This window comes from Buteo buteo, chromosome Z (genome assembly GCF_964188355.1).
Source record: "Buteo buteo chromosome Z, bButBut1.hap1.1, whole genome shotgun sequence".
In the NCBI taxonomy this organism is placed as follows: domain Eukaryota; kingdom Metazoa; phylum Chordata; class Aves; order Accipitriformes; family Accipitridae; genus Buteo; species Buteo buteo.
The window spans coordinates 319,479-346,129 of NC_134204.1; the positions used below are offsets into that span (position 1 = coordinate 319,479).

Below are 26,651 nucleotides of genomic sequence, written 5' to 3' on the forward strand. Positions count from 1 at the left end.
ATATGCATATGTGCAAAGGAGAAAGATTGTGCTTTTTGTACATAGGTTTAAATGTAGATGTCAATGAAAGTTAATCCTTGACCAGTTAAGCAAAAGGGATCTGCCAGATTTTGTGTGGCCCTGCAAGTGTGGAGAATGGCAGATAAGTTACTGAAGACATGGTCTGTGGGATGTAAGGCTATTACAAACACCCATTATTTATGTAGCTATCATTTTTCTTGTGTTTTCAGGTATCCCAGACCCAGTGTCAACTTGGTATAAAGAGACCAAAATATTAGTTGATGGAAGGATATTTCTTAATATGAAATATAGGGGGATTATCAGTTTCATTCCTCCTGTGTGTTTAGCTAAGATAACCCTTGGTGTGGGCTAATGCAGGTTCTTCTTTCCCACTCTTTTGTACTGATGTGGGTGTAAAGTGGGTCATTTTCAGAACAGGTACAGCCATACGGGGGTATTTATGCACTGATGTGGAGCTTTTAACGTACCTAGACAATGCTTTGGTTGTCAAAACATGTTTACATATGTTAATTGTACTGCAGTATTATACAAGGTTTAGGCATAGATCAGGTGCCCATTGTGCCAGGCAGCATGTGAATACACAGAACGGTCCCTGTCCCAACAGGCTTGTGTGGAGTGATAAGAAGAGAGACAATACATGGGTATAGACTGACAGGTCCTGTGAAAGGGGAGGAGGAGCAAGTGCATCTGAAAGATAGGAATAAATCCTATTGAATAAGGGTGTGGGCTGAGTAGGACTGTACAGAGAACAGAGATTACATGATGAATAGATAGTAAATAAGAGAAAAAAAACTTCAGAGAGGTAGTAAAGGGAATTTTTTCCACTGACTCCAGAGGACGTGAACCCCACAGAAAGACACAAATTGTCTTCTGGACTTGTAAAATGCATAAGCTTTCTGTAGAAATAACTTCTGTGAATTTAAAATTGCTTACAAAGGAAGATTTCTATTTATAACCAAATAAAGTGGAAAAAAACGTGATGCAAGAGAGGAAAATGAATGGCCACTTTTTAAGTTTAATCAAACTTGTATATTTTTGTCAGTTAAAAAACTTTTTGCTGACATTAGGATTAAGCCCAGAGCTCCTATTGAAATCATTAGAAGTGGTTTCTGGTCCAAAACCACCTGCAAAATGGCTATTACTAAAAATTAAACTCATTTAAACATTGTTCTTTCCATGATAAAGTGTAATTTTTCAAAAATATTTCCATTCAAAAAATTGAATAAGTGATCAAATATTGAACATTTTTAATATTAAAAATAAGTTTCAAATTGGGAAAAATGTTGGCATTTTAATGAAAATTTAAGTTTGAACAATAAAAATTTTATTTTAGAATTGGAATTTCAGACAACGTTTTCACTATGAGTAAGTTTTTCAAACCAGTATGGAATTATGACAAAGTATGAATTTTAAATAGAAAAGCATTTTTTTTCCTGAAAACTTACTCAAATTTGTTTTATTATATATTTTCCTTAGGGAAATATTGAGTGATTGTTTTAGCCATTTTGATCCTTTTTCCAGCCATTCTTTTGCATAATATTATTTGAAACTGATCATTTTTCATGAACACTTTGATTATTTCCTGCCATAAAAGGATTTTGATGACGCATCTACAAATGTCTTTACTGCCTATTGCTGCCTTGTTAATCTGACTATTCCAGGTTTTCATCGATTCTATATTTCTCCTAAATCATATGCAACCACAGATCTCAGGTCACTGTTTTCACGCTGCTGCCAGCTTTGTTTTCCCTTGTCCTTAGCTCCCAGGGCATTGAGCTTAGGCAACATCTGACCTTGGTGATACGTGTGCGGTTTTCTTCGTGGGAGTGGAGGCAGACCTAGGAGATGGGTGGAGGAAAGGGAAAAGGGAAGCCATCATGTCCAGGGATAGTGAAGGGGAAATTCAAATTGTAGCTGCTCAGCAGTGGTAATTTGTGACCAAGGAATGATCTGTCATGGAGGGCTAGAAAGCCCAACTGCAGGAGGGGTTAAACCGGCTGGAAGCCAGAATGCCAGAGACCAACTACTCCCTGTAAGGGAGTGAAGTTTCCCTTGGTGGTGAGATAAGAAACAGCCACAGTTTTGTCTTGTAGCCGTCCTGCAATGTGAGCACTTGGGGGCCACCTTTGGGCACCAGAGCTGGGCTGAGGGATGGACCCACAGCTGGGCTGAGGCGCCCATGCAGCCGCTCACAGGATTGGTGCTGGTGCCAGCATATGTCAGGAATGGGCTCGTGACGATCTTTGCAGATTGCTTGTAGAACCACTTATGGCGGTAGGACTCTGCCTAATGCATTGTTCAGGAAATTTTTCTTTTTATTTAAGCACAAATGCGTGTTTAATTCGCCTCAAGGGGTATCTAAAAATTCCCCAACAATTGCCGCAGTTCTGATCAGTAAGAGATGGAAAATATGTTTACAGATCATTAGAGAACCAAAATAGGCATCTTTCTTACCATTACCTGCTAAAACCTGGTGGTGTTAATTTCTGCTACATGGCTTTGCTTCACTGTCCTCCTGTCATTAGATAGTACCTGATTCAACAAGTAGCATCATTGGTTTCCAGAGCAAGACTTGAGACAAGCAGCCAGAATACTCTAATACGTTTAAGTGTTCTCTTGTATTCTTTTCACCAGATGTTCAAAACTCAGTTTATTAGGAGATTAGCGTATTTTCAGGTTACTAGTCAATAGCTGATGGTAAATTATCACGATCTCCCTCCCGTTCATCTTTCCTCAGTGAATTTCATTATGCATCTTCTGTCACAAGTTTTCTTGAGGAGCTGAGAGAGTATTATGCTAACAATTCTCTTTACAATTTCTATCTAAATTCAATAATTGAAATTATGGTTTTATCTAATATCTTCTGCTTTCTCCCCAGCTTTAAAAAAAAATAATGGCTCTTTATCTTGGGTGGAAAACCAGTGTTTATTGCCGTTTTCCTCATGGAACATTATTTTGCTCTAATTCTCATTGTCAGATCTGACAGAATGCACAGCAATCTAATCTAATTTTCATATCGAAAAATCTGACAGGTCTTTTCCCCTTGATGTCAAAATGCAGCTGAACTAAGATAATAATAACTGTATAGTACAATTACTTTAGTAAAGAGTATTCATGAGTCAATCTGCATTAAAAAAATGTTGCCAAGGCTCTTTTCAGCTGGGAAAATTGCCATTCTTTTAAAATAACTTTTACCCTCCAAAAAAGAGGAAACAGGCATCTGGTCTTCTGAAAAGCAAAGATGAAAGCAGATTTGAATGCAACTGGGAATATTAGGCAAATACATATTTAAGAGGAGATGGGTGAATGCTGGGGGGTAATTCCATGGCACTGTACTAAAATGGATGAGGGAAAGATTACTCTCTATTGCTCCTTTTTTTTTTTTTCTGTTAAATATTTATATTTCTTAGATTTGAAATGGAAAGCAAAACATGATCAGAGATATGAAAGGCTGAAGATAATGGGATCCAATGCCTTTTTTCTCCAGGCTCTTGTTACACGCATGGTTTAGATTGTAGTTCAAAAGACTGCATGAAGCAAATTTAGAGTATTGGCCCAAGGCCAGTCAACAGGTGTCCACATTATTTAAAACCACTACAATATGTACTAATTGTCCTCTTCTTGTCCTCTTCATCAGGGAAGCCCATATTACAATGGAGTTTGAACTAGACTGCTTCTCAGGCTTAAAGGTGGTAGTCTGAGGAAGCCTGCACACCAGCTTCCTGCCCTGTACCTCCTGTGTGGATAGTCACAGAATCATTGAATCACCAAATGGTTTGGGTTGGAGGGGATCTTTAAAGGTCATGTAGTCCAGCCCCTCTGCCATGAGCAGGGACATCTTCAACTAGATCAGGTTGCTCAGAGCCCAATCCAACCTGGCCTTGAATGTTTCCAGGGATGGGGCATCTACCACCTCTCTGGGCAACACATTCCCATGCCTCACCACCCTCATTGTAAAACATTTCTTCTTTATATCTAGTCTGAATCTACCTTCTTTTAGTTTAAAACCATTACCCCTTGTCCCATGACAACAGACCCCACTAAAAAGTAACCAGAAACCTTCTGTATGTCAGCAACACTGTATACAGCAGTGCATGTTTCCCACTCTTAGTTTCATGCTGCAAAGCATCTCTAGCCAAGCCACTGTGACCAGGCTGGCTTGCACTACTGTAAAGCTGGTTTGTCATCTCCTGTGTCTTCTGGCAACTTCCCGGCTACACCTCCAAGCTGACAATATATCTTTGTGGCACATCAGGCTTGCTCTTCAAACCATCCTTTCCTGTTGGCCTGCACTTCCTTGTATGCTGGACCTTTGCCAGTTTATTCCAGGACTAAATTGACAAAACATACTGCCTCTCTACTGCCTTTTCACTACCTCCTCCTCCTACCCGTTCTTACTTCTCATATCAAAAATACTGAACTCCACTCCCCCCTCTCCCTTCTCTCCTCATACACTCCAGAGGTCTTGTGCTGAGCCAGGTTGCCTGTTACGAGGTGCCGAAGCCAGCAGCCTTACAGGAAGGCTGCTGCAAGTCCATACCTGCAAGTCCAACCAGTGAGGCTGAGCACGTGTACTCCATAGGCACATACACACCTATATACAGCACACATATATGTTGTATGCTGGGAGAGGGTGCTGGTCTGGTTGCCTCATCTGCTGTTGTTCGTCTGCACTCCTTTGTGTGGATGGAGTCAAACTGTTTGTCACACAACCTAGCATAGTCCCTTCTAGTATCCTTCCCGTTAACCACCTTCTCCTCCTGCTTTTCACCTCCCAGGTAACTCTGTGGAAAAGGTGTCCGTGGCAGGGTTTGCCTGAAGGAAATGAAAATATACCTAGCTGCTTTGTGCTCTTTACCTAAGAGGCACATTCCAGGCAAGCCATGCAAGCCCCTTGCTATGTAGCCATTAAGCTCTAATCTAGCTCCCACATATTTTCTTACTAACTGACTTTGATCAGTGTCTGCAGTGGACTGTGACATGAAGCTGGGTGCTGACAGGTCCAATGGCGGCTCTGCTTGTGACCCTGCAGAGAGCAGATAGAGTGCTATAGGGTTCTTGAAAGGGCATCAGGAAAGGTTGCTGTCCTAGGGAGCTAGTGGCTGGTGATTTTGCAGCCAGGAGAGAGACATAAGCTAAAAAGGTCACAATGGGAGAAGCAGAGAGAAGGAAAAGGAGAATGAATAGAGGTGTCTTTAAATTGCTTCATCAGATTAGCAGGATGGCAAGAAAGTTTTTCCTGCTGTTGTCCTTCATGTCATACCAGTTCTGTGAATAAAAATAGGTAGTTATTTTTCAGATCTTTTAGTCTGGCATCCTTCATGAGATCAAATTTACTTGAAACTCAGTTCTGCTACACTGCTTTCCCTGATGAGTGCATCTCTGGATGGTGCAAGAGTCCTGCTGGGATTAGTGTGGGTACCCTATGGTGAAGAATGACCCAGAGTGCCTCTAGTAGTATACAAAAATGTCTCAAGTATCTAAAATCCTAAGATTTGGGGATGCTTAGGAAACAAGGCTTTTTTACAAGAAGGGAGAGATGATTCCATATTTCTTTGGATTCAGCTAATGGAAGCCTTTTGGTGTATTTCACTTTGTTTTTATGTAAATTCTGCATTGCCACGCCATTTTGCTACTGCACAGCTGTTTGAAAGTAAGACTCAGTATGAATAGGAAGTTGAAGCTAACCAGCCTCATTTCATTGTTCTGTCACCACAGAAATTACAAACATCAAGCCAAAGTACAATAGAATTGCTTTAAACAGAAATAGCCTTATAAAATGTAACCATACTGATTGTTCCAGGTATTTCTAAAAGCAGATTTTGGAATTTATGTCCCTATGATGCCAATTCAAGGAATAGCCTACTGTTGTGCCAATGTGACTACCAAAATAGCAGGTACTTGTTACCTGTAGAATTCATGGACACGTGAAAATTTACATCATCTGCAGATTACTATTTGCATTTAGAAATGTCTAAACAATGTGTGCTAAAGCCTATTTTGTGCTGCTACATGTATGTGCAGGCATCCTTAAGAATTTGTTTTCCTAGCACGAATTACTCTGGACAGTTATAATGTGTTGCCATTAAGTATCATTGCATGGATAGCTGGGTTATAGTTACTGCTTTAAAGTTTGATCTTGATTTTTAAATAATGATTTCTTTTTTTTTGAAAATGCTTGCAACTATGTGTCAATGGACCACCTTTGAGAAAATAGGTATACCCGTTTTAGAAGTAATTTTAAACTTCAGGTTTCTTTTATTTGCAGGTGCGCAGAGCAAGATCTGCACTTTATTGAACAGTACCTGGAAACAGTTTGACAGCTAGAATGACCTGCTGTTCTACTTTTGTTGAACTGGAATCAGACACAAAACCCCAAACTTCCCTAGAATTAGTTGTTGACCTAAATGACAGTGTGGGAGACTTCAGGGTAAAATGAGCGGAAAGAGAAATATTTTGCACAACACAAGAGTTACACCTGTGAGGGTGACCCCATGTTGATTTCACCAGATTCTGACTCTTCCAAAATCAGTGGTTTACTGCTTGAGAAGCTCAGAAAAGCAGAAGTATTGTCCCCATTTGACAAATCCCACAGACGCTTGCCTAACATGGAAGACAACTTGGATGTAAAAAACGTATTTAAAACCCAGGAGAATATTTCCTGCCTAAGGGATTTGTCGGAGAATGGTGATGACCTACTTCATTTTAACAGTATGGGCAGTGTCACTGCTGGAAAAGCAGAGAAATACTGCAGCAGACAGGTGCATTCCCACCCTACAAATGTAATCACTTATCGCACAGACAACTGTTGCCTTAACACGGAAGACTCTGTATCTGCTCAGTCTCTGGCAGATATCCAGGCATGTAAAAAAACTGGGCTCGGTAGACCTCTAACCATGAACACCCTGTTCAGTGAGCAGGCAGATACTCCCATAGTAAATCAAAATTATTTTCTAAAAGATGATTCTGAAAATTCTGCCACTATTCTGGAGATTTATGCAGAGAAAGTTCCAAGTGTAAGTGATGACTTTTCTGATGATGACCTAGAGTATTTTGAATGTTCTGATGTGCTGACATTGCGTGAAAATGAAATCTGGAAAAAGAAATTACAATTTTTATTAGAAAGTGATGAAGAAGATGATTTAAAACTGAGTAAGGATTGTGATGGGTGTGCTTACTTCCTCAGTGAAATGCCTTGTCTGTTCCAAGTGTCAGATAACACTATGCCTATGGATACCACCATTGGCTTCTGTGGTCATCACTCAAAATTCAAAGGAGTAAATGTAAGGAGAGACCCCTCTATATACAGCCAGTCAACTTTGCAGACAGAGATGACTCTCACTGTTGGACACCGAGATAAAAGCACCAGTTTGAAAGACAAAGAAAAGTATAAAGTGCCTGTTGCATCTGCAGCCATTGAAAATGACCATCCCGGAACTGAAGAAGAAAATAATGGAAGTGGCCACTCAGCTGCAGGTTTCTCAACTGACAAATCAAAGAACAAGGATAATACACATGCCAAGGCGGACTCCTCTACTAGTGGCATAGATGCTTCTTTGACAAATCAGGCTTCAGAGACAATGACAGAAAACAGTACGGACAAGGACTTGCTGGAGGAAAGCTCATTGCTGCTAGAGGAGGGGAGAAGAAATTTGCCAGAGGAAAATGCAAGGCATGCTGTCTGTACCTTAACAGAAAGTCTAAGAAGAAACCTTTTAAAGTTGTTAAACCCTAAAGAGCTTTGCAGATATGTAAGTAATATAGGACAGTCTTTTCAGACTACAGCAGAGGTTAGGGAATCCAGTGCTTCCAGTCAGGAAGGTGTCATTTCAACACAAATCCCTGAGGAGACAGAAAGCTTGCAAATGCAGGCTGGTTTGTGTCATACAGAAGAGGCAGATAAAGACTGTCACTGGGAAAGGAAAAGGACTTGGGGCCTGCCTGAGCAAAATCAGATGCCAAATGAAAACGTCTCACCCAGGGTAAGTAAAATGTTTATCATTTAATAGAAAGAGCTGCTCTACTGATTTAAATGCATTTTACCCCTGTTTGTCACAAAATAATGTAAAATGTAAATTACTTTGAAAGATACTATTCATGTACTTCTGAATGACAGCTACGGCTGGGAAGGAAATCTAGTTTTGAAAAAGGCCCAAATAAACCATAAGCTGTTCTAATTATAGAGTAAGATTGATAATAGTAAGAGGCACTAATGGGACTCTGGACAGCTGGATAGGGAAATCCGATATGTAGGCTATTGCACAGGTCTTATCAAAGTAATGTTTCTTTCAATGCAGAAAGTTTTTCAAATACCTATTGTGAGCAGAGAATGTTTTGACTTACTTTCTTTTCAGTTTATACTCAATGAACAAAATTGTCATCCACTTATGGTGTTGGAAATCTGAAACAAATCAACAGGGATTTGCACTGAATTTATAACAAGGAGGGGAATTTAATCCAGAGAGTTCATGTTACAGAGATGAATGAAGCTTTGCTTTTTAAAAATAAAACAATGAAAGAGTCAGATATTTCAGCTGAAATGTAAAAAAACAGTTAAAAATTAAAAACCCAAAGTGGTACTTTCCCTGTACTTGCATATTTTATGCTGTTGGTAGGAAATCATCTGGGGAAATCAGTATAGTTGTACAGACTGATATGATGTTCCACCAGTTTTCATAAGTGAGAGAATTGGATCATACTTTTTATTTCACATAGTAAAGACTTAAGATATAGAAATACCTATGTATGAGTATTAAATCATGAATAATCTGATCACTGACTACTGATTTGAAGGTGTGTAGCTAATTGCACAGAAAAAAAAAAACATTTATGACAAATAAATACAAGTTTTTTCCAGTTCCACATGCTTTTCTTCATCTGTATTATTTAGGCAAAAATGTCTCCCAGTTCTGGGTAGTAGACTGACTTTAATCTAGCCACTGGGATGTCTTAAGCAGTCAGAAATCACTGAATTCTTCTGCCTGAAAAACATCCATAGGTTTCTCTGTTTTTATAGCAGATAAAATTCCAATCACATTTTGGCAGCCCATAATGTTCTTATGATGGGGAACACCCCCCTATTGAAATTAACCTACTGAGAATTTCTTGACAGTAGGTATTACTGTGGTTTGCAAGAGGGATTGTTTCATTTTTTCCCAGTGCAGTACAATAATTTAAATCGCAGAAGCTTCTTAGCAAAGAGCAGCTGTTATGTTACTGTAAGTGCCATGGTCAAATTTCAGATTGGCTAGGTAGACTCTTTCTACCTGGAGTCAGTATGTATTTCTTCTGTTTGTGTGTCCATGACCAAAACTTTACATTAGATAAAAATAAGTTGGAAGGAAGTATCGGTGTACACAAAAGGGCTAGAGATGAGCACAAACCAAACCCCTGGTTTTAAACACACATGAATGAAGATGAAATTTAGGTGTATGTTCAAAATTATGTGGTCTTGAAAATGACCCAAACAAAAGCATCCCATTTGAAAACTACTCTTTATAGCACAAGGAAAATGTGGACAGCTTCTCACAGCTCCCATATAGTAAGCCAGAAACTCCTCAGCAATCTGCTTGTGTAACCTAAGAAAGGCAAGAAAGATTCAACCTCCTATTGCTGCACACAGGTTTACATAAAAGTGCACTGTGGTATTAGCTGGAGCCCAGCATTTGAGACAGCTTTGCTGGGAGCAATGTGAGGGACTTGTAGCAAAAACCACAGCCATCTGCTTTTGACGAGTGTTGTATTTTCCCTCTCCATGTGGTGAATCAGGTCTGCTGAGAGGTACATAGCAGCCACAGAACCACAGCATTAATTACCCAAGGATTTACACTTCCCCTCAGTGCTAAGTTACCTCTAACTGGAACAACCTTTGCAGTCTGTCTTGTGCAGCAGCTGCTGCTCTGGGTGACTTCTCCTTCCATTGGATGGTCAAGGTGGGAGGCTCCCAACTCCTCTCATGACCTCATGGTTTAGCCCCAGATAAAATTCTTTATTTATCTAATACTTCAAAGCAGCTTAATTAGTAATAGGTCCTAAAAGCCAACTGTGCCAGCTGTATGATACTACGTACTGTACAGAGAGCCAGGAGGCTTCAATTTTGCATTATGTCATTCAAGAGCCAGTCCCTGTTTAGTGTTCAGCCAGCACCCTCAGCACAAGGTACTGGTGTCACTCCTGAATTACAGAGCCCATGTCTGTGGCCTGCCAAATGCCAGCAATGTTGGTGAAGTTCTGCTGGAACTGGCAGGTTCAGAGGAATTCCAGGGCATAAGCAAAATATTTAACATTTACACTGATACCCCAGGAAGAATGGCATGCTGTGTTTGTATATTTCTAGAGCATTTTTCTTCCTGCTGATTAGATCTACTGTTCATCCTGCCATTATTTTGTTTTTGCTCATGTCAGAACAGCCAGTTCGCATACAATTTGAGAGGTACTTGGTTTGACCTTCCTGACATAATTTTACATCACTTCTAGATAATTTTAAATGTTATTGTACAAGAAGGAGAGAAGCAGAAATGACACAGAACTTCCAAGTAATCGGGTGATCTGGTTGTGCACAGAAAGTATTTTGTCTAGCACCTTATACCTCTGCTTTGTTAGATTCCAGGGTAGCCAAAATTGCAAGGACTGCATAGGCCAATGAAGCTTTTCATCTGTTGGGCTACTGCTGTTGCGCGTGATGTCCTAGAAGCTGCCATGTGTAATGAAGAAGTGTGATTTGGTGTTTCGTTGCTGGGGCACCCTTAAGTTTAGAGTTTCCTGCTCTGCAGTTAGTAAACAAATGCAGGTGCTGGTCATGTGCACTGCACTCCAACACTGTCATAAAGGAGGGGGTATGTGTGTGTTCGGAGCAACGTGCAGAAAGATGTGGGAAAAGGGTGGAGAGGTATGAGGGGAAGAAGGAGCTGGGTTGTACAACAAAGGAAGAGCCAAAGGACACTGTTTGAAACGGTGTCAGAACAGTTATGACAGGTTAACTCTGCCCATCAGGAGTTAGATTGAAACCCAGCAAATGGTTTCACTTAGGCCAGTAAACAGCTGTTGGATGGGAACTGGTTTAATGGCTGGCTTTGAATACAAAATAGGTGAGAACTTCTGTTCCAAAATAGTAATGAGAGTAATGAGTAAGAATTACTGTGCATGCCCAACACATAAATTTCAATCAGCTTACAGTTGTTTCATTTTTCATTCAAATGTTTTTAAAGTACATCTCTGCCTCTTGTCTCATTTGAGTGAACAGTTGCTGAAAAAAAGGGAAGATTTTTCTGGTTATCTGAGCTCAAAACGTGGTCAGGTATAATTTTTTATGAGGCATGTATTCTTGCTCCCTCTTGGTGCAACTTGCCACCACTCGCACTTCTTCTGCTGGAATTTTGAAAAAACTGCCTAAATCGGGTTCCTATGAGGAAGCTGGGATCCAAATCTCCTTCAACTTTGAATCTTAGCATAAATTAGGTCTCTTATTTCTCAAAGTTTTTCACTTCATTGGTGAGTTTTGCACTCTGTATAAAATACTTCAATAGTCCTTGGGTGCAGAATAACTCTCCATCAAGTAGTTAGCATGCTTTGTTTCTGAATATTATATTCATACAATGTGCCACAGATCCAACAGGAGAGCTTGAGAGGCTACACCTCATCCTTTCTAATGGGCTAGAGTGGTTGGTACATTCACTTGAAAAGGTGGTCTTGTCTCAGACTTTTGCTCTGAGCATGGCTGAGATGGGGGCTGAACGTTCCCAGGGAATGGTCTGAACCTGAGCAGCATGTTAAGGGGCGGGAGCTCTGCATCACAGCAAACAGAGGAGTCCTAGTCTGAGTAACTAGAGCTCACGCAGGCTATGATACCAATCCTGCTTGTTCAATGGGATCCACCCTAGGGCTGGCAGGTAACGACCCATTTTGTCACCTGTGTTATAGTTGGCTGCAATCTTTCCTGGGAGACAAACAAAAAAAACATCAGTTGGAAAATCCTTACCACTTCAGAGTGTGGACCCATGACGGCTGTGCATGGTCACCCTATTGCTCTGTGTTGTCAAAGGCAGAGAACTTGCTTTCTGTCCTTTGAAATACTATAGTTCTTACTTAACTTCCTCTTTTTCTGCCTCTTCAGCAGGAATAGCAGGATGCTAGCAAGATGTGCCTGTCAGTAAGCATCTGCAGGATAAAATATAGTTCATGTCTTTTGTTTCATCTAAAGCAGTTGAAATAACTACAGGTATTGAGTTATTTAAGCTAATCCAAGGCAGGTGTGCCATTTAAAGCAGAGTGTTAAAGCAGAGGGAAGAGGAATTTGAGTGGCATTGCATGAAACAGGGAAATAGAAAGACCCACTCAACTACTGCTGGAGAACAGTGTAAACTAAAAGCAGTTCCAAACATGGTGGATTTGAGGGAGTTCTGATCCAGAGGCAGTGATATACTTACTGTCTGTATTCCACGGATTGTTTGTTACATTCCATTTGTACAAACTGAGGGATATAAGAGTAACATGGAGACTTTATTTACAGGGAGAATTACCTTGCTAAACTATTTCCTCTAAAAAAGCAGTGAGAAACCGTGAGATAAAATTAACCATCTCATTTCAGAGATTAACTTCTTGCTTTCATTAACAGAAATGGTTCAGCTGATGAAGTAAGAGACTCATGTATAATTTATCCCTACATTTTGTAGGGAAAGAGAACTAGAATAGCCTTAACTCTTGTCTACTGAGTTTGTTTGCATGTGAATGTGACAACTTATCACTCTGTTCTGAAACAAACTTTGTCACATTGGGTGAAGATGGTCCATTTCTCAGGTACTGCGAAGGGAGCAGAGTACAGCAGCTAACTCAGATTATACTGTGAAGATTCTTGTGATGCTCTGAGGTGCATTTATAAAAATCATGTGCAAAAGGGTCATATTAACTCCAGCTTTACTCAGACCTTTTTATCAGACAGCAGTAAGGTGATTTATCTGCATTTTTGTTCTTTGCTTTATCACAACCTAATGTATTTGGCTTTCTTTAATGTTTTGTCATATTCTGAAGATCCCAGCTTTATATATTTATTTAGGAGATAATTATGATGTGCCTGTCAGTTTTGTTATCAAGAAATACTTATAAGTAAAGATAGTGCCAATTTCACTATTGACTCTAGCTAACAACATAGAGTTTCTGCAGAGCAGAAGTATATTTTTTTAATTTTGCCTTACTTCCAAATCAAAGCACTTGCACTGGTGTTTCTGTTTAACCTTCACTCTATCAAAATATTTTATCTGGAATTATATCATTTATTCTTTTAATAAGTCTCTGAACATTATTTGTTGTGACATTTGAGACATGAAGAGAGGAAATTGTAGCTCCGCTCCTGTATTATACCACAACCTCCATTGACCTTATTATTACCTGCCATATTTAATTTTTTCCCTCTGTTACCTATATGTCTTGGTCAGCAGTGTAGTTTACCTCTGATACCTTTCCCCTTGGCATGTTATGTAGTGTATTCCCAAGTGCATTACTTTGCTTTTTTCCAAATCTAATTTTGTTTTATTTCCTGCTCAGATTCATAGGGGTTTTTTGTTTGTCTGTATATGAGGTATGTGTGGATCACCAGTTGAGATGCAATGGCTCCTTCTTTGAATGGAAACCAGGATGAAATAGGGACCAGCAAGAGCCCAGACCTTGTCTTGAAATGGGACTGGAATGTGGCTGCAGAGTGTACTGGGTCCCAGGAACTGGAAGCACTCCCAGGCCGCCTAGGTCTGTGTAGAATTCGAGTTCCTTTTTGCTGTTCCAGAAGCTAGCATTTGCTGTTTTCACATGTGTGCTGACTCTTTCTTCTTCCGGATCAGTAATGAAATTAAATAACACAGCTTGCTTAAGTGCTATATTCCCATGCCTCATACATTGAAAACTCTCCTTAAGAATCAAGTATTTATTTAATGAAACCCTCCCAGATGTAATACTAATTGTATTTTGTTCAGGTTCTTGAACTGCCCAAGTCTCCTTAGTATCTGATATCGTTTGGCGTCTCTGCAGATAGTTTTACTAGATGGCCTGAACAATGACTGATGGAGGTAATTACCTAAACTTCCCTCTGAACATCAACAACAGTCCTTCCCAGTCAGGCGTCCTGTGCTGTTTTTCCTGTTTTGTAAATATGGATCTCAGAGTATCAATTCACCATGTTGCACAGGCTGAATTATTTTCTCTTAAAAATCATAAAACAAGCTAAAAATTAAAAACGACCACACTACACGCTGCACCAGATTGAAGTTTACTTTTATATAACAAGTAACTGCTGTCCTTGACTTGGGATCAGTTTGAACCGAGGCACAAGTCTGGAACCAGAGCACCTGTAGGATTGCATTCTATTGATGCAGTTATATATGTTGAAGCACAGCCAATCTATACACCATTTCTTAGAATGCACCCCAAGTATTTGCTATTGCTTGTTAATTCAGTGTTAAAGCCAATCACTGAACAGCACACAGCCTGCCAAGCTTAAGAGCCAGTCAGATCCAGAAAGGATCTCTTTTAACTTCAGAGAAGCTGTCATTCCCACGAAAATGGGATCCACTGCAACTCCTAAAAACAAGAGTGATATGGGATCCACTGCAACTCCTAAAAACAAGAGTGATATGGGATACTGAGTGCAAATACCAAAACAAGAGTGATATGGGATACTGAGTGCAAATACCAAAACAAGAGGTAGGGTGCAAGGCAACTAGTCAATACAAAGGGATCTCTCTTTATTGCCACAAGAGAGTCAATGGCTTTCAGAGCCAGAGCTTTGTTTTCAGAAATTTTTATCTAGTCCTGATTTAAACTTATGCATAGCTTGCATAGTTACTCAGCACTCTACAAGTGTAGCATGGCAGTAAAACCATTAAAAGAAACTGTAAAAAATTTAACTTGTTGACCACTAAGTTGGATGGTGTAGTGGATTGAATAGAAGATCTCCAGACCTGAAAATGAACCAGCCCAGCTTGGTCTGAAAGGGCAGATCAGTTTCACCATAACATTTGAGGCCACAGATCAGGTGCTGTTACTTGGTTCCTGGTGACTTGAAGAGGTGACTTGAAACATTCAAGACGTGTTTCAAGAGGTGACTTGAAACATTTTGGGGGAAGCTCACTTCACCTGTAAAACATTTTGCAGGTCTGTAGGTCATCAGTTTGGTCATCTGTGTCTTCTAGACCTCCACAGGGACTGTCAGATGAAAATGTTCGTGATACCAGATTGCCATGAAGAAGTAGAATGCTTTTAAATTTCTTCTTCTTTTCTCCATGCTCTACTCTATTTACTTCCATAACTCAGGGGTGACAAAAGTGCTCACTTAACTCCCTATGGTCCTTCTTTGCTTTTCATTTAATTGTTCCTGTCAGGCTTTGGAACACCGTGGGTCTTGTCAGCAGAGCAAAAAAACCAAGGGTCCTCCTTACATTGTGATACATTTTACAATAGATAAAAAAAAAAAAAGCTCTGGTTTTGAAGTGGATGCTTCCATTTTCCTTTTACATAGCTATTATGTAACTGACTTACCTGCTTATCCCTCCTTTACTCACAGTAACCATGGCTTTATAATGAAAGTACATGGACTATATATTTTATGTATGAGTTTAAATACAAAACTGTGATTTCATCTTTCTGTCATCACGCACTAGGCAGTTTGTAACACATGCACAAATTAAAATTGTTTGTTCCACTGCATTCATGTAATTAAATTCCCTAGTTTGTTACCATTCATCACCCCTGGAGTCAAGCAGACTGTCCAGTAAGTGAAGCAATTGTTAAACTGTATGGCATTAAACCCTAGAAATCTTCTGTGAGAACAGGGAACAAAAAACCAAATCAAGATGAATAGTTCTAGGACTGTGTTAGCTGACTGTCGTGGTTTAACCCCAGCTGGCAACTAAGCACCACGCAGCCACTTGCCCACTCCCTCCCAGTGGGATGGGGGAGAGAATCGGAAGAGTAGAAGTGAGAAAACTCGTGGGTTGAGATAAACACAGTTTAATAGGTAGAGCAAAAGCTATGCACACAAGCAAAGCAAAACAAGGAATTAATTCACCACTTCCCATCGTCAGGCAGGTGTTCAGCCATGTCCAGGAAAGCAGGGCTCCATCACGCGTAATGGTTACTTGGGAAGACAAATGCCATAACTCCACACATCCCCCACCTTTCTTCTTCTTCCCAAAGCTTTATATGCTGAGCATGATGTCATATGGTCTGGAATATCCCTTTGGTCAGTTGGGGTCAGCTGTCCCAACTGTGTTCCTGTTCCCTCCCAACTTTGTGTGCACCCCCAGCCTACTTGCTGGCAGGGTGGTGTGAGAAAAAAAAAGGCCTTGACTCTGTGTAAGCACTGCTCAGCAGTAACTAAAACATCCCTGTGTTATCAACACTGTTTTCAGCACAAATCCAAAACATAGCCTCATACTAGCTACTATGAAAAAAGTTAACTCTATCCCAGCCAAAACCAGCACACTGAAATAAATCTAATCTAAGAAAATACCAAAGTTCAAGCCAGCAAGGTGTCCTAAACCATGTTTAAAGGATTTGGATGTAAGTACTTTCAAACAAAAATAACATGGAGCTGATTACCACACACTCTAGGAGCACATATCCCTGGTAAATATAAATTAAAAATTAATAAACATGTCACTATGAGGCTTCAAATTGCATTCTGCTTTCAGACCTACTTTTGTCAAATGCAAGGCAAGGCACTCCATTACAAGCCCTCTTTTGTCATTGTATTTATTTTCCAGCCATCAGAATCTGTGTCTAGACTCTACAGTGCTGCATGTCTATAAATGCTTGAGACAGATGCCAACATGGACAGACACACAGATTACATAGATAAAAGGGTTCTTGAAATAATCAGCTCACTTTCCAGTGGGCATGAGAGAGCTATCTATTTTCAGTTTCATACCAACAGCAGGTAAGGACTGACTGATCATATGTCTAACATGCCTAGCAAAAATTCCACAGGTTTTAGTAAAAGCTGTGGTTGAGGCTGTAGTGGACAGGAATGAACAAATAAACTCTGCTTTCCAGAGGTTTGAGGGGGTGGTGGAAGTGGCAGAAAGAGCACTAGGCTCAGACGAAATGCTCAGAACCGACTGAGAAGCAAACTGGAACTGACTGTTGAGACACATCCAGGCTCACATCCCCCTTGACTTGAGAGAAGCTGTGTGTCTAAACTCAAAGACCTAGAGTCTGGCATCTTCTCCTGCAGAGCAGACTTGAGCGGGAGACCAAGGCATTTGGAATTACAGGGTACTGCAGTTGTGTAGCTGAGGTTTCTAGGCTCAGGTTTCTAGGTAAGTATGCACTGGCCAAGAAGTTTCGAAGACAGTGTGGTGGCAACTGCATGGTGCTTGGAGCGGGAACAGCAGTTAAAGGCATTGACAAAAATTTTCTGTATCCTTCCTTCCCCATTGTCCACAGCATGTAGTCAGCTCCACATCCTACTCAAGCTGAATGGAGAAACAGAAAGGATGAAAGGAGTTGCAGCTGAAGTGGGTGGCTTTTGCAGCAAAGGAAAGCAATATTTACTACAGCTGGTAATCCTTTTACCATGAACTTACGGAAACTAAGAACCTAGTGTTTGAGCAGCCCCTGCCTCTACCTGAGCACACAGCAACTTATGGGAAATCCTTCATTACATATCCTTCACTAAGTAACAACACTTGCTTCTTTTCAGAATTGCTTCTCTGAATTATGTGTCTGCCAGCACTCATTACACATTTACATCTCTGCTTTAACCCAGAGGACTCACCCATTATGTATCCTAGTTGTTCATTTCAGCCATCCAGTGCATCAAGTTAACAAATAACTATGGATGGAACTGGGACTCAGGAGGAAAAAAAACAACCCAAAATTGTTACGAAGTTGAGTTTGTGGCTGGATAAAAGCTAAAAAATGAAAAATGTCTACAAATATTGGTGTTTTTTAAACTCAGTCTGATGTTTTTAAATATTTCTTCATTTCTGCTGGGAGTAGGTGCAAAGCTTCAGACAGCCACTAGAAAGATACGTGGTCAAATGTGCAAACTACTTAATGAAGTCCATGTTGTCACATCCTGTTAATGGCTATTTGAAAGTAAATATATTTTTTCAAAGGTTGACTGCTAAATTGCTCTCTATTTTTACAGATTGTTCTGGCAAATTAATGGTAACCAAAAGCATAAAGTATAATTCATTTAGGAGACAATGTATTTTTGTCTAGTAAAAAATCCTAGGCTTCTCCATCTATGATTTGCTCTGGGTGAAACATGCTGGAGAGCAAAAGCTTGGCAGGGACTCCAGAACAAGAATTGAAGAATGAAAGCTCAGTTCTGAGGGGAATGGTGAACAGTTTTGACAGATTTTGTATGCCAGGCAGATGGCAGCACTTTCTTCATCCCTTGTAAGCCCAAATATCAGCCAGTTGTTCTCTTTAATAAGGTCTGCACTCCTTGCATAAATTAAGTTCAGTTTGGCTTAGTTGAATTGAGGAATAGATTGTTTCTACGTAAAGTGACAATTTGGAGTATTTTGATATAGAAGAATAAAGGAGATGCAGGAGGAATATGGATTGTTATTTCCTGCCCCAGTTTTCCCAGCAGTACCACTAAGGTTGCAATGCATGTCTCTTTGCTAGAGGACGGCTGAACATGCCTTATATTGAGCAATTCATTACCACTTGGACAGAGGCAAGATCTGGAATGATCTCTGGCACTCCCTTTTGAAGCAGGACTTGTCACTTCAAGGGGTCAGAGGTGACCAAAGACAGCTTAAAACTGACCTAGAGATGTTCATTTCTTGGTAGGAGTCTTGTTCTGAAGTACGTAGCGTGGCAGATGTGGGGTGCATTCTCTGAAACTTTTCAAGACTGATACATATTAAGAAAGCATCTTTGTGAAACTTAAGGTAACAATGCCCATGATGGAAGCAAAGAGGAAGGCAAGCTCCCCAAAACTAGTCTGGGTAGTTCCAGAAACTCATCAGTTTGGATTATGTAATAATTACATAAGTATGGTGGGACACTCCGACTGTTAGCAAAAGGCATAGATATGACTGTTTTATTTTATATTTGGTTTGGTTTATTTTATTTTATTTTAACTGTTCTTATCTAGCTGGACTATATCAGTCATTGATCTTCATCTTGATTAAATTTTATCTTTCTCAGCATTTGGATCCAGATCTGAAACTCACCAGGATTCAAAGTTATTAATACCCAGAAGTTTGATTTCAATCCATTAGGCTGATAGCTACAAGTCAGAAACTTGACTGTTGATGAATATTTAAAAAAAAAAATTTAAAAATTAGGTACATTTCAAGCCAGGACTCTAGTTCGCCTCTGTCAAGCAGCAATTCTAATTTTTAATTGAATTTCTCTTTTTTTCTTCTTTGTAGAATCAAGGTGCTAATCTTAAAATCTTCACCCAGAATTGTGAGAGACTATGTATGGAGCCCAAAATAGAAAAGGAAGGCATCTTCATGACTTGTGAGAATGCAAGAACCATCCATCCAGCTTCAGAAATGCTCTGTACTGAAAACACATTACAAGCAAAAAATGCAAATTTACAGACCTATTCTCAACATCATGCCCCTTGTGATAAGAGAGAAAGTTGTCACCAACAAGTCTTCTGTGAACAAGGAATTAATATTATTAGTAACGGCAACAAATCAAAGAATGATGTTTCGCCTTTTCCTTTATGGGATACAGACTCTGTTCCTGATAAACAAGAATGTTTATGTGCTGTTCTGTCTTCTGCAAAGCTATGTGATGAGCCAAGGGAGGGAGAGCAAAGATATAGTTTTGACTCGCACGATAGCAACGACACAGATATTCTCTGCAGTCTATCATGTGCTGAATCTGTGTTTGAAGCTAATCCCAAGTCAGTCCTGGAATCTGGAGAACCTGGGTGCAAAGGAGATGCTGATATATCTGCAGTGCATGACAAGCTCTGGAAACTTCTTCATGAAGATGACTCAGGCTATCAAATCGCTTTTGAAAACCAGGGGATCACAAGCTTAGAAATTAGGCCAACAGATACCAAAATCACAGAACTGAACTTTGTACAGAAGACCTGTTCTGATCATCCTTTGCCAATAAATGTGATAGAAGAGCAGGAACCTGTTACACAAAGAGCTAGTAGACAAAGAACAGAGAAAGATGACTGCAATGTTTCTAATACCCTACTTAAAACAGATGAAGTATGTAACAGTGCATCCATAGGAAACATTTGTCTTGCACAAGTGGTAGAAACAGATGGTATATGTCTAGATTCTAGCACTGGAAATAAAACGGAAACACCATCCATTTGTGTTTCAGCAAATAGTATCATCTTAAATACAGAGGAGTGCTTGGAGCAGAAGCCAAATGAAACGTTAACTGACAGTAATGGATCCATTCAAATGACTGTTGCTCAGGAAGGAAAGCTTACCATTAATAATGCTTCTCAAACATGTGATGCAGATTCTCCTCAAAGATTAAAAAATGCTCACAGTGGTAACTTAGCATGTGACAAAGAAAACCCAGCTTACATGTCAGATAAGTCTCATGGGACAATTGGACAATTATTTCATACTGAGCACAACATATCCTTGATAAATGAGTCTGTAACTGGTAAAAGGTGTCATTTTAGAGGCTGTTATCCAACAAAAAAAGAATTAGCTTATTTCCCCAAAGAGAAAGACATTTTCCCCTGTGAAAATACCAGTCGGTTTACACATGAAGAACACTCTTCTGTTGACACCATACATAAAAGTTATGAAGAGAATTTGCAAGAAAAAGGAAATCACTCAGACTTGAATGCACAAAATGACACTAATTCTGACAGTTATCATCTTTCAAAAAATAATGACTGTCAAGATTTTCAGGTTGTTGCTAATGCACAGCAATACAGCTATGTAATGCAATTGCCTAATTTAATTAAGACTCCTGAAACCATAACACGCAGGAATCTACCCCAAAATATAGACCAACAGAGAGAAATAGGAAAACGAGAAGTGGCATTCACTCCCTCTTCTGGGGATCCACTTTTAAGAGATTTTTATGTAGAAGTGCCCAGATATGAACCATGTAAACCAGGAGAAGAACAGAGAGAGATTTGCACAGGTGATGAACAAAGGGCTGAAACTTCCTGTGACTCAGGAGTTAGTCATGTTTCAGAGAGTCAGACTGCAGTTTCCTCTCATAATACATCAGAACAACAGGTATTTTTTGTTGACAGCACCTTCAAGTCTGATGAAGAGTTAAAAACAGATTCTTCAAAAAATCACACATATACTTCTGCAAGTGTAACATCAGTTAGTACCGCACTACCTAGAAAGGGTCAAAATGAGTACCACAGCATAGCAAATGAGGATTTTAGAGATATCAGTAATCAGTCAGGTACCCAACAACTGACTGTGAAAGAAACATTACCATTCTTCACACCTGTGAGCCAGTCAGAGGGCCTTCTTACCAGTATATCAGCAACGGGGTGTCCTGGCACAGGAATTCAAGTAAAAACTGAATCCACACAAACTGCAGTCAAAGTACATGAAAATCTGAGCACGCTGGAAACTTTCTGCAAAACGTTGCAGGATCAGTTCCATAGGGTACCTGAAGAAAACAAGAAGAAAGCAGCCTTGTGTGAAAATAAACGAGAGATTCAAATGGCTAATGAATATAACCCAGATGAAGCTGAAACGAAGTCTCCTTTGCACACTTTAATTAGCTCCAAGTCTCAGAGACGGTTTATGAACATTAGCACTAAGCAGTCCTGTTTGGACTTGATCTCTTCCAGCAAGCTAACTGAGGTTGATAATTCAATTAAGTCTACTGAGTATGATAAAGATGAAGAAGTCATGACAGCAGAGAGTGTAGTAAGTGGTTTAGTTAATTTGCCATCACTTGATTCAGGGAACAACCAGTATTTTCGAGAGCAACCACCCTGCAGCAGAACTCAGCCGTTCTCCTTAGCATTGGGCACATATGATTCATTCCCAGTCAATGTGGAAAGGCTAAGAAATCAAGAAGGGTCAAAATCCTACCAGAGATCATCAACTGTTGCTGAGCCTGAGCCCATCAAATGTAAACAAGATACAGCAAAGAGTGGGCATTTAGCTGCTGGAGCCAAGAAGAAATTGCCACCAGCAACACTGTCAAAAAAACCCCGACTGGAGGAGAGAGGAAATGTCAGCAAGGATGCTAGCTGTGTTAAAAAGTCTGTGAAGAGTGAGGCAGGCATGATTCATAAAGAAGATAGAAAAGAGCAGAGGAAACTAATTTTGAAAAAGGATAGCAAAGGTAAGAGAAAACCGAGTTTCATTTCTGTCCTTTCCCATCATTCTGGCTACAGTACAAAATTCAGATTTGTTAAACACACTGCAAGCCTCCTTTAGTCTAAATCATGTCAGCTATAGGTGTCCTGCCCCCACTGATTTTAATTTCCAGTTCTGTGAACTTAGTAACTAGTGCTGTTCCCATGCTACAGAGCGGAACCCTCCCTAACATCCTTTTCCTAACTGGCAAATACATTAAATTTATGAACTTTTAAACCTGTTTGAAATAGTTAGTTCTTCATTTGTCTCTTTGAGTAACTTTTCAGGGATGTATAGCATAATGGTACCATGTAACTACACACTATATAGCAACTGCAAGCCCAATACTTGCATTTTTTTATGTTCCTACAGGCTGTGTTCCCAGTTATGCTTCTACACTGTGGCTCTGAAATGCAGTTACCTTCTCTTCGTTACCAAATGGTTTTATTACTAGCAAAGTGTTACTGTTATTAGTAGGGCGCCACTGACAAATATAATGTTTTGCACTCCTATCTGATGACTGATGGCTAGTTCTGCATTCCTTTTCACCACCATTGGTCATAAATGACACTGATGAAATTAGCAATATTAAACTGACATAGAAAACATATAATTAAAATGAGATACAGGTTGCTTGTCAGAGTCTCTAGGAAGTTGCTAGCAGGTAAAACAAAATGCAGACAGGAGTAGCAATAGTCTAACAGCTAGACAGATGAGGTATTTGTGGTTTCTGTGGATACTTTGCAAGGACCTAGGTCTTATTTTTACCTTTTGACATTACATTTCATGTTCACATCATAAAATAATTTAATAGATCAGAGCAAGACTGAACAGTGACTAAAGGTAAGCTACACAACTATGAAGCTCTTTAGACATTCTAATTACAGTGCAGCCTGGTGAGAGTTCTACTGTTCCAATCACATTTAAAAAAGCCTCAAACTTTTCTCTGTTTGAAGATGTGTCCTTTGCCAGAGAACCAAATGTGTGGGAGGAGAGTCACATTCCTTCAAAGCAGAGCAAGCAAACTGCAATTACTGAGAAATGCCTGATCTTTTTCCATGTACCTGAGGCTATGCTTGAAAAATGTTTTAAACATTCAGGCTTGCATCAGATAAGACTGAATTTTCTTAACCTGCTTCTGATCTGCTTCAGTCTAGACTGAAATGAATGTATATTTGTACTTTAGAGAATTGTGTGGACCTTTGTCCAGCATTATGGGAAGGTTGGTATGGTTAGTCTGGTATATACTCAGTGTTCTTTTTTGTATTATTTTCAGCTGCAGAAGGGATGACTTTGTGGTTAGGGCAGGGCATCTGGAGCTGTTAGTTCTATTTACAGTTCTGTCACATACTGTCAGTGTCATTTTAGCCCTGATTCAGCAAGATTCTTAGGCCTAAGGACTTAAGTGACTACAAGTTAAACATAGCAGTGAATTCCAGGTGCTTGACCCTTCCAGTTGGATCCAGGATTCCTTCAGCATTAGATGGGGAAAGTTAGATTGCAGGAATGGGATCCCCAAGGGAGGTGTGTCATGCCAGCTCATTCAGAGTGCAGCAGCTCAGAATTAACACAGTAGGAAACATAAACTTGCATTTTACATCCCTTACATCTAGCAGGGATGTCTCACTTAGCACAGGGATGTGCCATGATCCCAAAACCTTTCCCTAAGTATATGCTGATTCCCTTTCTTTCCAAGTACCCTCCATCCTCCTGCTCACGCCATGCCCATGTGCAAAGATGTTGGAGCATTCTGTGAGCCAGTAAACAAGTCTTAGCAGAGAACCAGGTTATCAGGACCTTCCCCACACTGGGCAGAGTGCTCTCTTTCTGTAACCTGAGTGATTCTTGGATTTGTTCTGCGTCATGGTCAATGTTTAGCAAAAGAACTGTGCCCTATGGCTGGAAAGGTAGGGACTTTCTTTAGAGGTGGAAATTAATCCTTTGAAACTGAAGAGGGAAGCAAAGGCCACTAACATTACCAAATGCAAATATCTAACTAAATGTGGGTGCCCCCCTCCAGCTGTGTTTTAAAGGAAATGGTGCCATCACTGCATCTTGCAGAGAATCTCATCCTGGCAGTTCCTGTTAGGTATGTTCCAAGAACACCTTGGATACTGAGCATCTCCTGGGACTTAAAAGTCTTTTCTCTTAAAGGCTGTGATCAGTTAAAAAAATCTACTAGTTACAAGTATTCAGTTAATAAGAATTCTTATTATGTAACCATATGGTATGCTCTACCTTTGTGGTGTCTTTTTTTACTGATAAACCCAGCTCGTCCTTTAGTCAGAGAGAATGTGTTTTCATTAAGAAATTATTTTATGTTGATGCCTTTTCAGGCTAGAACTTCCCTTGGGTCCTATTCCATACATACAAGATGTCTTTGCATTGAAAATATTTCCATTGACTCTGTGGGGCACTGACTGGATCAGTCTTTTAAAACCTCCATATTATGTAGCCTTGGTTTCTGCATCAGAAGAAATCATAATTGTTTACCAGTGTTGTCAGATTCGTATTCTTAACATCTGCAAATCATTCTGGGATTCCTTTGAAATGCCAAAACAATATCATTATCTTCTAGTCCTAAACTGTGGCTCTTCTGTTTCAAGCTCCCAAGCTGCTGAAGAAAATCCAAGCAGAGTTGTTCCCTGACTGCTCTGGAAATATTAAGCTATGCTGTCAATTTGGTGACATTCATGGTGACTCCACTATTACATGGACTAAAGATTCCAAGTTACTAGCTCGACTGCAGAGAAGGTGGGTGAATGTTTCTGAAAGACTGGTAGTTTCTGAATAGCTTTTGGAAAAATATGCCAGTGATTCACTCTTGTACCTGTTAAGAGGATTAGTATGATAGGTGCAAAAAATAAGTTTAAACAGGGTAATTAGGAAGCATATCTTCACACGGTGCATTAATATTGGTCACAGTTTGCATTCCATCACCAGTAATTCCTCTCAGCCTGTTCATAACCAGTCTTATCCAACTTTCAAGTACAGTAAAGGATCAAATGAAGTTTGAACCTCAGCACCCAGCCAAGCAACATAAACACGCTTGGTTAGTATGTGGGAGGCTGTCTGTCCTTATGTGGTGGAGGTGAATGGCTGGAACAACTAACATGCAATGTAGAGCTTGACCTGATTATTCCACAGTATCAATATAGACTAGGGGATAAATGGATTGAGAGCAGCCATGAAGAGAAGGACTTGGGATACTGGTGGACAAAAAATTGGACATGAGCCAGCAATGTGCACTTGCAGCCCAGAAAGCCAATCATATCCTGGGCTGTGTCAGAAGTGTGGCAAGCAAGTCAAGGGAAGTGATTCTCCTCCTCTCCTCTGCTCTCATGAGACCCCACCTGGAGCACTGCGTCCAGCTGTGGGGTCCCCAGTACAGGAAAGACATGGGCCTGTTAGAGCGGGTCCAGAGGAGGCCACAGAAATGATCCCGAGGTCTGGAACACCTCTCCTATGAGGAAAGGATGAGAGAGTTGGCGTTGTTCAGCCTGGAGAAGAGACAGCTCCAGGGAGACCTTCTTGCGGCCTTTCAGTATATAAAGGGGGGTTCCAGAAAAGATGGAGAGGGACTTTTTACCAGGGCCTGTAGTGACAGGGACAAGGGGCAATGGTTTTAAACGGAAAGAGGGCAGGTTTGGATTGGACATAAGGAAGAAATGTTTTATGATGAGGGTGGTGAGGCACAGAACAGGTTGCCCAGAGAGGCGGTAGATGCCCCATCCCTGGAAGTGCTCAAGGCCAGGTTGGATGGGTCTTTGAGCAACCTGATCTAGTGGAAGGTGTCCCTGCCCATGGCGGGGGGGGGTGGAACTAGATGATCTTTAAGGTCCCTTCCAACCCAAACCATTCTGTGAGTCTATGGTTCTACTTTGAAATTCTTATTTGGTATTGAATGGAACTTGAAGCTGATCGGATTAAACAGTGGGAGTTGTATTTAAGGAAGCATGATCTCTCCCCTCAACCCAACCAATTAACCTGACTCTGAGTGACTAGAGGCAGTGCAATGAGAAGGGTGGAAATGAAAGCTTCTTAAGGCCTTTATCAGGATGTTTTCCAGCTTTTCTTAAAACTCCATTTTTATGAAATGAATTCTTTTCTTCTGTAGCAGTAATGACATTCCTATCACATAGCTGTTACAATCTGTTTATAGTGTTTCAAAAATACAAAATTAACATTACCCAAGGCAAAAAAAGAAAAGATGTTTCCATCAGAATGCACAATTCTGTGAAAATGAAAAAGTTTTATAGGAAGGCATCTTCTCATATGTTCTTTTAAGTGGAGAGAAAAAGTTGCATGAATTGGTTAAACTTCCCATGTCATTCTGATTCTTGTTGTTTTAAC

General features: G+C 40.1%; 1 protein-coding gene across 6 annotated transcripts in view; it reads left to right on the forward strand.

Moving 5' to 3' along the window:
- The window catches only part of ALPK2 (alpha kinase 2), a 98,194-nt gene that overhangs the window by 4,168 nt on the left and 67,375 nt on the right, over positions 1 to 26,651 (forward strand). For all 6 annotated transcript variants that reach the window (XR_012649094.1, XM_075021344.1, XM_075021345.1 and 3 more), the window contains exons 2-4: positions 6,290 to 8,003; positions 19,401 to 22,284; positions 24,905 to 25,052. Coding sequence is in view for 5 of the 6 variants with exons in the window: in XM_075021344.1 (XP_074877445.1) it covers positions 6,516 to 8,003; positions 19,401 to 22,284; positions 24,905 to 25,052 (4,520 nt within the window). In the remaining variant the exon portion in view is untranslated. The remainder of the gene's footprint in view (positions 1 to 6,289; positions 8,004 to 19,400; positions 22,285 to 24,904; positions 25,053 to 26,651) is intronic.